At 40.2% G+C, this 12,555-nt stretch overlaps 1 protein-coding gene across 1 annotated transcript in view; it reads right to left on the minus strand.

The window, feature by feature from the left end:
* Positions 1–232: 232 nt before the first annotated feature.
* Positions 233–12,555, minus strand: part of cwc27 (CWC27 spliceosome associated cyclophilin) — a 28,272-nt gene continuing 15,949 nt past the window's right edge. The window contains exons 12-14 of the mRNA XM_042509193.1: positions 5,486–5,595; positions 5,246–5,352; positions 233–876 (exon numbers count right to left, since the gene is read on the minus strand). Of these exons, the coding sequence (XP_042365127.1) occupies positions 714–876; positions 5,246–5,352; positions 5,486–5,595 (380 nt within the window). The 3' untranslated portion in view covers positions 233–713. The remainder of the gene's footprint in view (positions 877–5,245; positions 5,353–5,485; positions 5,596–12,555) is intronic.

The following is a 12,555-nucleotide window of genomic DNA, read 5'->3' on the forward strand; positions in this document are numbered from 1 at the left end:
TGCAGTCAAGTACACCACCATCTTAAACTCCATCCTCAATAATAAACATATAGGGGCGCCTGGTGGTGGCTCAGTGGATAGAGCAGCTAGAGCAGCGGCCGCGGGTTCGATTCCAGCCTCAACCCTTTGCTGCATGTCACCCCCTCTCTCTCCCCCTTTCAACTGTCCTGTCCATTAAAGGCAATAAAAGCCCAAAAAAATAATCTTAAAATAATAAACATATAAATTTAATTAACACGTTGCTGGCATTGTCATCAAAATCATAAAATTATGAGTTTGGATGAATCAAATAGAAAAGAGTCAAATCATTATCGTAAAAAACTGTTTGCTAATTTTTTATTCATGTATTTTTAAGTCTAACGCTCACATTTAAGCTCTAGACAACATAAGCAGAAGAAGAACAGCATAAAAAAGTGAACAGCATTACAGGTAATCAAATCATGACCATAATCAATACAGTGACCCCAGTCTTAATCCTGACGAGTCACCGTAGAGTCCGGTGCAGCTGTTCGAGAGCAGAGGAGCCTTTCTTTTACAGATTATAGGGATCGCTTCTGCTCAGGTCCTCAATCCAGATGTTCGAGCCAGGACACTGTTCAACAAAACGGGGTTTGAAGTGTTGGAAAAGTGGACAGGCAGGATTCTGTATGACCAGTTTCTCGGTCACATGGCTTGGGCAGGACCTGACCTTTTGACCTCACGACCTCGCCTCTTCACCTCTTGGCCTTCTTCTCCTTCATGATCTTCTTGCTCTCCTCTCTCCGTCGTTTGTTGACGGGGTTGCGTGGGTCGTAGATCTCGAAAGTGTCCTCGTCCTGCATGTTGGCATCCTTTACTTTTCTGGTTTGCTCATCAAACTGCAGAACATGGGCCATCCTAAATCAGACAGAAAGAGGTGGAGAGAGTTCAAAGAACAGCAGCAGAGGATCCACTAAATCACAGATCTGTAGAGCTTGTACTTTTTGAGGTCTTCTCTCTTTTTGCTTTGAGCAAGTTTAATGACAATGTCATCATCAAAAATGGGAAATTGAGATAACATTTATATTATTCTAATGCTATTTTTTAAAAGATTTTTTAAACTCATGGCTAGATAACAGATATCTCTTTTTTTAATAGTATTTTTTTATAATTTTATTGTAATTTTTTTCTATTCTGTATTTATGTTTTTTGATTTTTGCAGCACTTGCTTTTATTTTTATTTACTCTTAATAGGGTTCTTGTGGGCATCAAATGCTGAATTCTTTATTCCTTTGATTAAAATATGCTTTGAGTCTGGTTGAAAATACACCACCATTATATTATTGGTATTTAAATTCGTAAAGAATCTGACGGAAAAGTCCACGAGCAGGTATTACAGTATTAGGGCTCATATTTTAGAGACTTCTTAGCAGTTAAGAAATCCAGAGAAAAAGCCCTGGTCCCCAGAGAACAGACGCTCATGTGTCTTTCATTTCCCCTGCCAGTTTCTCTTCCCCTAAAGACAGATTAAAGAATCAGGACATTCCTCGCAGGAGATATCAGTGTCAGGCATTTCACAGATAAAACACATTTTTCTCCCACTGACACGATCTCTTCAGCTGCTGTGTGAACGCTATCAGTAAATCTAAACAGCAAAGCAGCAGTGACTAATCAATTGCGAAGATCCATTTTTGGCCACGCAACCTCTGTTTGTTGTCGACCAGCTACATCCTCTTACATTCCTGTCTGAGCGGAGAATCACAAATAACTGAAATATGTTGGATTCTGTTCAGGGAAAACTTTTTAGTCATGCTGGTTGCAGCAGGGCTCTATGGATGGCGGCGTCACTCTACCACTTTAGTTCAGATTGAAATATCTCAGCAGTTATTTTTTGGATTGCCATGAAATCCTCTACAGATATTCATGAATCCAGGGGACTTGGTGATCCTCGGATTTTTTTTATCTATCTTTTATCATCATGTCAGGATTTGAATTTGTCCAATACTTTGGTTTAAGACCAAATGCAAAACTAATGACATTCCCATCAGCCTCAGCTGGACTTTGTGTTTAGTGCTAATAAGCATGTGTAATTAGCATGCTAACTGTTAACACTTAAATGCTAAATGTTGTAAACATTAAACCTGCGAAACAGCGCTGATCAAATATTAACCAAGATTCTGTTACTGTGCCGTCTATTTCTTGCCTAAAATGTCTTTAGAAACATATTTTAGTGCACTGTTTCACTGTAATCCGTTCTCCTTTGTCATCAACTTTTTAGCAATTTTGTTTTTTAGACCAACAGTTTGCATTACATCACCCACCAACAGGAGTGTTAATTGGTCCAGTGTGGCGCATTGCATTCCGATAGTTGTATGTTTTCGCCACAGTTTTTTTTTCTCTGTTTTATTTGGTCATGAAGCACCAATTTCAAAAGTACTGTGAGAGAGATGAGCCCCTTTCTCTCTCTCTATGTCAAACTAAGATCAAAGTGTGAAAACCTGGCACTGCTGATCAAATATTAACCAAGATTCTGTTATGGTATTGCTTATTTCTAGCCTAAAATGTTTTGCTTTAGTGCACTGTTTGGCTGTAATATGAGAATTTGTGAATATCCTTACTGCATTGTGTATTTCCCACCTAATTTGTTGTCGGTAACATGTTTTAGCATGCCATTTAAATGTAATTCAAGATTGTTTGTTACTGGCTGGCTGCAATATTGTTTTTTCAGAGAAGCAACTCTCATTACATCACCCACCAGTGGTAGCATTTATTGGTCTGGTGCAGTGCAGTGCATTCTGGTAATTGTAGGTTTTCTACGTCTTGAGTAAAAGCTAATGCCACAGCCTCTTTTTCTCGTTTTCTCTGGTCATGTAGCACCGATTTTAAAAGTATTTGTCGCCTGCAAAGACAACACAGTTTTATGAAAAGACCATTTCTCCAGCTTTTAAATTCTTCTTAAATGTCACAATCTTTGAAATTTCCCTTTAAAGTTGACGATCAACAGCTCCTTCTTATCTAGCGAGAGAAAATAATATTTACATGACCTTGTGCTGTGTGTGTCTGTGTGCACCAGCATGTTTCACTACATAAAGAAACTGTATTCTCTATTGTATATTTTTAAACATTTTGATGCCTTGTCTACTGTGCGTCGCATGTGGTCTGCGTCTGAGTGTTCGCAGTTTGGGTGTGTGTATGTGTGCACTCTGCGCTCTCTCCGGTGTTCATTTGAAATCGGCAGGAGTTGTGACAGCTCATCTAGAATGTCATGGCTAGACTCTGGCAGACCCCGAGGACTCCTGCTGTGCGAGCGGGCCGCCTCTGATAATTTGTCTAGCAGTCTTAGTGATGACAGCCCGCCGGCCGTACGCTCCTCGGAGTCACACGGCTCCGAGACGTGAGGCGGCGACCCGGCGTTATCAAAACCACTCTGTGCTGCTGCGATGCAACGCTGCAGAAGCCTTTCCTTGATTTATTTTTCTTGCCTTTTTTTTGTAGGGGGTGAGAATTACGGAGTACAGGAGGGATGGGGAGAGCAACTCTTTGCATTGCATGAGTTTGTGTGCGTTAGCGGAGACCGAAAAGAGGAGGAGGAGGGGGCTAAAAGAGGGAGAGTCAGAATTTGTAGACACAGACACAGATGGAATAGTTTACCTCCTCTGGCCCAGACTTGACTTCCAATGTCTGACCTGTTGTAACCCACATTCTGTTCGCGGCGCTCCTAGAGTGGCACAGACTTCCCACTGGTGTTTTTCTAGGACTGCTATGCTACTGCCCCTGTCCCTCACTCCCTCCCTCCTCGCCCATACCTGGCGGGGGCGGCACAGTGAGGTGTCTACAGCCGGGAGAGGCTCCAAACGCCAGCCAAGGCTTCTCTCAAATTCATTAGGGCCCCCCCACTCTCTTACACACACACAGACAGACTACACTTCAAGGGGGCTTTCTCGAGACTAATAGCAACTACAGATTTTGTTATTCTAAATCTCTCACACACAGACACTTTGCTCAAATTCAAACACATGGTATTCATTTCAAACCCCGTACTCTGTGTCGTTAGACTTTGAGATCTTTGGTGAAAAACAGAATATGAGAGGAAAACACAGCGTCAGGCCTGATTTCCTGATGGCCAATCTGGTGGCTGCGGGTTGAAATCCCAACTTGACATACACACACACACACACACACACACACACACACACAGACACACACACACACACAAAACTTGAACTTTCACACACATTTATCAGAACCCCAGAGCAAGCTTTGGATCTGGTCAGCTTCATCATTCCTGCTGCAAAGAAGGATTTTCTGCAGCATTTGACCATTTTAGTTTTCTCATTTAGGCGGCCCTATAATAATGAATGGTCTCTTTTTGCAATCTCTTTAAAATCCACCACGAGGGCATCAATAGGAATAACACAAGCAGCGGAGGCTAATGAAAAAGGCCTCTTCGTGCCAACTTGTCATGCTCAAACTTTAGCGTCCACAAAGCAGTGTGTTTGCCAAACTGCTTCTTGAACTCTCCAGGAGCACTCAGGACTCTGGTGCGCTCACACGCTGCTAATATCTGCTGCGGTGAATAGTGTCAGTGATTTAAAGCTGAGCACAGACTACTAACACCGCAGCTATTTCATTCTGTCTTATCCAGTTTTCCTTTTCCAGAGGCACAAGAATTCATACAATTCATCCAGGTTATGGTGGGCTACAGCACTTCATTTCTATCTCAACATTTCTACGCTTTTTTGCCACTGTATGTGTGTAGAAAAGAAAGATTTAAAGCTTATGTGAATAGATTTCTTCATCTTATGAATTTATTATGGGAAAACATTGGCAAACGACTACCTAATAACACATCCAGACAAAAGACAACATTCATTAGGTCGTCGTTATGCATTACCTGCTTGCCGTTCCAAATCTTTTATCCCTCAGGCAGTCAGACTTTTAAAATCCCTGTTATACACCTGTATATGGTTTATATTGGAGGTTGGAGGTATATTTGAGGTTTATATTGTACTTTTATATTGTGCATTATATCAAATACTGGCACTTTATTCTTATTGCGGTTCTTTGGCTCCTGGTGGACTTACCTGGTTGTTTATTGTGAATGTGTGTTTTTGTGCGTGTATTTGTTTTGTTGTCTTAACATGCTGCTCTTAACTAATTGCCCAAAGTGGGATTAATTAAGTTGTTTGAATTGAATTGAATTAAATTTTGTGTTTCTTGCAACCTTAATGTTAGAGCCCAGTATGACAGATGAGATGATGTCTTAAATGGAATCAAGCTCACTCACCAGCCTTTGTCGTCGTCCTCTGCCAGCTCGTCCACGTCTTCCTCTGGAGCGTCCTCTGTAATGGCCGAGGACAGCTTGGACTTGAAACGATTGAGGAGGTCCAGTGTCTACTCAAAAAGATCAAACATGATTTAGTATTTACAGTACAAAGAACAACCATAAGTTAGTCCCCACTATTTCTTCTGAACTGATTTGTATTTCAAGTATCGTAATTACTGACACCATGTCGGGCTCTTTCACCTGTTGTTCTCTGCTTGAGCCTTTCTTCAGTTTCTGTTTCCTCTGCTCTTCGTATTTCTTCCGTCCCTCCAGATATTCAGCCACCGCCTGACTGGTCGGCTTTTCTTCCTCTGGAGACAGACATCACTAGTGATTAGTTTCCCTAAATCTTACATGACCTTGATTATTTTTTCATTTATATAGTGCCATAAAAAGATTTTGTCCTTGCAAACAGATAACAAAATCACTACTACATTAAAGTTACAAATGTTTGAATTTATGACAAAATTATTATTATTATTCATATTTTTGGTTACAGAAGAGCAGATAGCCTGGAGATATTTGAGTAACCATATAGCTGTTTGAAGGAGGTCTTTTTAATTTTAAAAAAAACCCCAAAAAACATGATTACATAATATCTACTGGCCTGATTTTCTGGACCAAGGAAGAACCCATTAAATTTTACGATTTACACAATTATTTTTCGCCTTTTTTAACATTGTGAGACAGGGCATTTGGCCTTGGCGAAACTCTGCGCTCGCTGAGTTTCTTATGTTTTTACATTTCTAAGAATTAAACTTCGGTCAACTTGAGGACACAGAAATGCAATCTTCCTAAAAAGCTTGTTATTTCAAGAACTGGGGCAATCCGAGGTTCCCTGATGCTACAAGTTGACAACATTTGGGGAGCATACCACCGCTTCACACGCTCCCTGGCAGTTGACAGATGAGGAGCTAAAAAATATGCAGAACATGATCAGAGAGAAAAGATAAAAGGACGTAAAGCTTGTCAAGCTGTGTGTGCAACAGTTGCTGCCGTACATGATCAGAGAACATGATAATAAGAGAGGTGAAGACATGAGGCAGCGCAGGTCAGTCCTCTCATCTCAGATTGACATGCTCTGCATGAAACCATACTGCTGCCGGCCATCACAAAGATGAAGTGATCCAAAGCTGCAACCTACTAACCCCTCGCTTTATCTTTCTCAGAGATGACCTAAATTCCGCCTGCTACCTTATACCCCACACCTTATGTAATTGATCCCTCCTGGGGAAGGAAAGACCCCTTTCATCCTAAACAGACACGGGATACAAAAACAAAAGTTATTAAACTGGTGTTACTGGAATACAGGTGACATGTTTAGTGTATAAGGTGAGAGAAAATAATGTGAATAATATATAATAAATAATATAATAGCAACTAAAATAAGCTATAAAAAGAAATAAAACTCTTCTTTTTGAGAATTAATCAAAAAAAATTGAAAATTATCATTTAAGTCAGTGGTTCTCAAACTTTTTACACCACGTACCTCCTCAGAAGATATTAGGCTCTCCAAGTACCACCACTATGACCAATGCTAAATTACAGTAGCGCAGGCCGACCCTATTCAGCTAGAAACATCTCCCACTGGAGGCAGGTTTATTCCTAATTTCTAATCAGGTGTTGTGGAGACTTTACTACTGAAATAGCCATTAGCACTTGAGTTAGGTTTACTCAGCTGTTATATGAATATTCTTTTGCTGCACACCTCATAGTTACTTTTTGGAGCCAAAATTGTAGTGATTTTAAACCATTTATTTTACCTCTGCTTGCCATGCTGCCATCACAATTTAGCTCGTAACTAGTCATGACGTAACTATGTAGCAGCCTGCAACATATCTAAAATTATATTTCTTATAGTTCATGTATTTTTATTTGATATTTAGTATTTTGATAGCCTATATATATTCAAATAAATGTATTAATTCTGAAAAAATATTTTGGAGTTTCCTCTTTGTACCGCCATTGGTGCATGTACCATATTATTAGAACCATTTATTCTTTCATTTTTTAAACTCCAAATGCTCTGGATCAAGCCTCTTTAATGTTACAGTTTGCTGATTTTCGCTGTTTAGCATCTTTAAAATCTGAATATCTTCGGTTTTTGTACAGTTGGTTGAACAAAATTACACTTTAAATGGTGAAAAATTCATTTGTTCCAGCTGCTCAAATTTTAACTTCAGTATTTTTTAATCATTATCTTACATCTTTGTGGTTTTAGATACTTTTTCTATTTACTGTTACCATTGCTGTCTTTGTGCTGCTGTATTTCCCCTCTAGGGATCACTATAGGCGTATTGTATCGTATCGTATCGTATCGTATCGTATCGTATCGTATCGTATCGTATCATTAGGACATCACCTTGGGCTCTGGGAGACTTTGATGGATATTTCGACTATATTCTGACACTATAGGGACCAAATAATTACTAAAGAAAACAGTAATCAAACTAATTAATTATAAAATAATCATTAGGTGCAGCTAAAATGTAAAAGTCGACTCTACGGCAGACTGGTGCTACAAATAAAAGGCAGAGAGAGTAGGAGCCACAGCGCTGACGGGAACGCTGGGAATAATTTTCCACCCAACTGTCCTCCTGTGCAGTAAATGTGTGAAGTTGTCTCATCATGAATGAGAGCAGAGACAATCAGCGTGCTGACATTGGTGTCTCATGCAGTTACTGTGCTTCTGTAAATCTCCAGCTCAGACACACAGGCTGTGAAGTCACAGAGTGGCAGACAGTGAGCACAAGTCTGCTGGCTGCTGGAGCGCTCGCTTTCCACAACAAAATGTGATGTCACACACGCCATCGGCCCCGGGACAGCGTCACCTCGCTGGACACGCTGTACCACTTTTGGGCTGGATGCTGTGACACATTCGGCCGCAGCAAATAAATGATGTAACAGAGAAAACACTGAAGTCCACTGCGCTGTCGTTCAGAGCATAAGTGCTGCAATGTTATGAGTTTCTGTCAATGTGTATTTATTTATTTATGTACCGCTTATTGACAGTCTATGTTTCTTCTTTTATACTGCGAACAAAAGTTAAAAATAGCACTCATAACCACAGATTTCATTCTAAATATTTTAAGTGCAATTGTGTATCTATTAATAATAAATCAACTATTATATGTCAAAAATTTTTACAGCACTTTAACATTTAAAGAAACAGAGCACTGCTTTCACTTCCACGTTCTGCCAACAAAAATTAGACCCAAAATAAAGTTCTTCTTCACCTGAATTCAGTGCATCTCCTACAAGCAAAGCATAAATAAAATTGAGAATTGGAAACACGTATTTGGCAAAATGAAATGTGATTTTAATGGTTATTTAAGTCTGTCTTTGGGAGCTGTATGATACAGTTATACGCTGTACTGCATTGCTGTTTTGGATATTTGAGTTGACGCTGGATAAGGACGAGGATTTGTTGAGGTGATGTTAGTGCTGTTTTTCTTCTTGGCCTTCACGCATTCATCTTACTGCAGTTTGTGGACTTTTTTGCGGGTGGTTTACTAAGCTAGTTGTGCTGCTTTGCGGCACAGACACGTATCGTGTACTCTTAATCCAAAGTACTTTTAAACAACGGATGATGATCCGTTTTGGTGGCAGTTTTTGCCTTCTGCTCCAGACATTTCAAGGGGAATATGAGTTGGCTTTCATTTGAGAAAACAGTGCAATTATTCTTGTTTCTCTGAGCTTTAAGGCTGCGAATGCTACAAATACCGAGCAGTCACTGGAATTTCCAAACTCGGCCCTGGAAATCTACGTGCAACACTTTCCCCGGTGTCAACATGGAAGTCTGCTCTGCAGCTCCAGGGGCCAAACCCTTTTCCTCCTGATTTATGAGACCAACAAGTGATCCCCCTCCGTCTCTCCCCCAGTCACCTCTCCTGCTCTGCCTCCCTGCTGCAGCCTGTGACATGCAGGATGCTGACTGATGACGCCCTGAGGTCCTACATGAGCAGCTCACATCACCTTCTCCAGCTGTTGTCGCTAACTACTATCTTTGCGTTTGATGGCCTTTCTAACTACATTCCTCCCCTCTCCTGTCACCTGGGCTCCAGAGAGCTACAAATCAAGCCGCTGATGTTGTAGCAACCGCAGACTGTTATGGACGACAAACGCCCTCTTCTGTGGGATAAAAGCGTCTCCCTCTCCGTTAAACAATCAACACTTTTTAAAGCTGTGAGGCAACATTACTGCCGACCATCAATCAGAAACACATCAAAAATAATTTCTCAGTCAGTGCTTTGAGGTCGACACAAACTATCCATCTTAGATTATGCAACTGAGACTGTTTACATAAGAAAATATTACAGGAGTGTCCCATGAAAATAACTTAGTCAAAAACTGTCAATTTGGACAAAATGACACTAATCTTGATCACAGGTAATTGGCGTTTCAAATATCTCTCTGCCGCAATGTTTTTTTTCCCAAAATGCAACAGACACCAGTGTAACAAAACACCAAGGCATAACCTGTATAATATCTAAGCGGGATAAAGACTGCTGCCACATCATTTAGGGGGGTGGGTATTGAATGGACAGTGGTTTCAGAATGGCTCTCTTATTTTTGGCTCTGGTACCCAGTGGTCACGCCAAGAAAGAGAAAACCAGACTACAGGAACATGCTGTAATTTATGTGATGAAAACTGAAGGAGAATAAAAAAAAGTGAATTCTGAAGAGACAATTTGCTTTTCACTCCAATCAACATCACACGTACATGCCAGCAGCCATATGGGCAGCTAGAGGAAGAGGAAGAGGAGGAGGAGGAGGAGTGGGTACTGACTGACTTCATGTAGAACTGTGACTGGATGGTCAAGAATTTGAAAGAGAAAAAATGAATTCCCGAACACACTAATCCCCTCTTGCAATGATTTATTTAAAAGTGCTGATGTTTCGGTCACGTATTCAACATTCACTGATTTGGGGCTTTTTTGCCTTAATTTAAGAGGACAGTTTAAGCGTGAAAAGGGGGGAAAAAGGGGATGACATGCAGCAAAGGACTGAGGTTGGAATCGAACCTGCTGCGGTGCGGACGTACATGGGGCGCCCGCTCTTATCTACTGAGCGCCCCAACTTTCACTGTCTAACTGTAACGGAAGTTTTTAAAATCTTCACATCGTTACTGCTCAAAAGTACGCCTTCATTTGCACAGTACAGCTCCTAAACTTAGTATTTATGTGTAAGAATACTAATTTAAATTAATATTTGTTTAAATTTGTTTTAGAATCTTCCACTATTTTTTTTAAAGTTTCTTCGTGAATCAGTTAGTCGGAAGAAAATCAAATTAGTGAAATCTTTACAAACATAATTTTGGTAATTTTTCAAGCCGAAATATCAAATATGGAATGATTTTTTTCTACACCAATATTGATACTGATGCTGCCTTTGGATACCGAAACTTACTGATAGTGTTACTAAAACTGCTATCCCTACTTTGGTATAAAAAAGACATTAAAAGATGTGAAGACATAAGACTGTTATTTTAGTATTTTTTTTGCAGAAATAGATTAAATTGTTTCCTGAGTTTCTTGTACATAAAATGCCTTAATGCGGCTAAACTTGAAAAATATTTCAAATTACCAACAAACTTTAATCCTTGAGCTCACCAGAAGTCAACAGTAATAAATGTAAAAGAAAATAAATTAAAAACAATTTCAACACATCACCTATGGCTCTGAAAAAAAAAATTCTGAATTAGAAATAATTTATTGGTATCCAGGGGGTGTAAATGTGGTTCTTCACAAGCAAGTATATAAAGTATTAGTGCAATAAGTAAATATAAAAAAAATAATAATATGCTGAGTATATAAGTATGTAATTTTTTTTTTACTATTTCCTAAAATTTTATAAATGAAATGACTAATATTTAACAGTTTATTAATCCATTAATCGACACATATAATTTACAGCCCAAAAATGGTTTAGCCCAGCCCCTCATCATGTGTGCCCCTACTGACCAGCCTGAGAAGCATGCCAGTGAAATAAGACCGGAGGCTGACCTTCAGAGAGAGGTCAGAGCAGAACCACGAGAGTGATTTACGCTTTCAGGGATGGCAGTGTCAATGTGAGCCTTAATGTGTGTGTGAGAGTGTGTGTGTGTGTGTCGCTGTAACTGCTGCGCAGCTTCTCCGGCAGGATGAGATAAAACGAGCCCTCACCACGGTGTTCTTCTGTGGCTGAGCTGAGTCTCAAGATTTACAGCATTCGAGCAGACATCCGTCTCCCCTGCAGTGGCCATTGGCCCATGACATCTAAGAATTCCATCTAATGGAATTAACTTTTGCTTCCAACACAGAAATGTAATGAGGAACTCTTAAAAAGAAACTCCTGCCTCTGGCTAAGCTGCCAGAGAGGCACAAAACAAAAGCTCCCTGGCAGAGCTCAAATACCTTGTTAGATAATGGAGGAGCTTAGGCTAGTTGCCACTCGGTGCAACAATGCAGGGCTGTTACTGACTCAACACTTGAGTTTATAACTGGATCTATTAGGAGAAGGCCTCTTTCTGCTTAGTGTGTTTACAGAAACAGCTTACCTCTGTGCACGTATCACTAAGAGCAACACATTAAGTCAGATACACCAGCAGAATCTTAGTTAATCTGTGTATTAAAGCACAATGTCATGATTGTATTTTGTGCTCTTTCACCTAAAATCTTGAACCAATCAGCAGCGAGTCAAGAGCTTGGTGTGTGTGTTTAAAAAGAAATAAAACCATCAGTGTTTGCGGAGACAAAAACAATGTTTGAGCAACAAAATCCCATCATGGTCTTCAGTAAATTTTGGCTGGTGGTAATCCCGCAGTTCGACTGGTCCCAGCAGCACCCCCCACGAACTATTTTGTTTTGTTGCACAACAATATACACACGACCTCAAGCGGTTTTTGTAATTTTCAAAAATGTGTTTCAGCATCAGCAAAATATCCGAAGATTGACGGCATTATGACAGACTGCAGTGTGGTGAGGACCTCGAGGAGGTTTTAGGAAGGAGGGGGGGTGGGCAGATTTTTACAGTCTCACATCGGCCAAACTAACAAACACACACAGGGTTTGATGTGCAACTATGGCGGCCACTCAACAATTTTCACCCACGCAATTTTCTGTGAGCTTTAACACAAAAATGCAGACCCTCGAGGGGGGGAGAAAAATAGACGTCTGCAACTAATTGACAAAATCAGAGGGTTGCCTGTCTTAGTGTCCATTAGCAGAGAATGTAGCGCAGACCACCCTCTTAGAGACTGAGTTCACACTCTCAGCTCTGAGCTACAACAA

This window comes from Plectropomus leopardus, chromosome 20, assembly GCF_008729295.1.
Source record: "Plectropomus leopardus isolate mb chromosome 20, YSFRI_Pleo_2.0, whole genome shotgun sequence".
NCBI classification, from domain to species: domain Eukaryota; kingdom Metazoa; phylum Chordata; class Actinopteri; order Perciformes; family Serranidae; genus Plectropomus; species Plectropomus leopardus.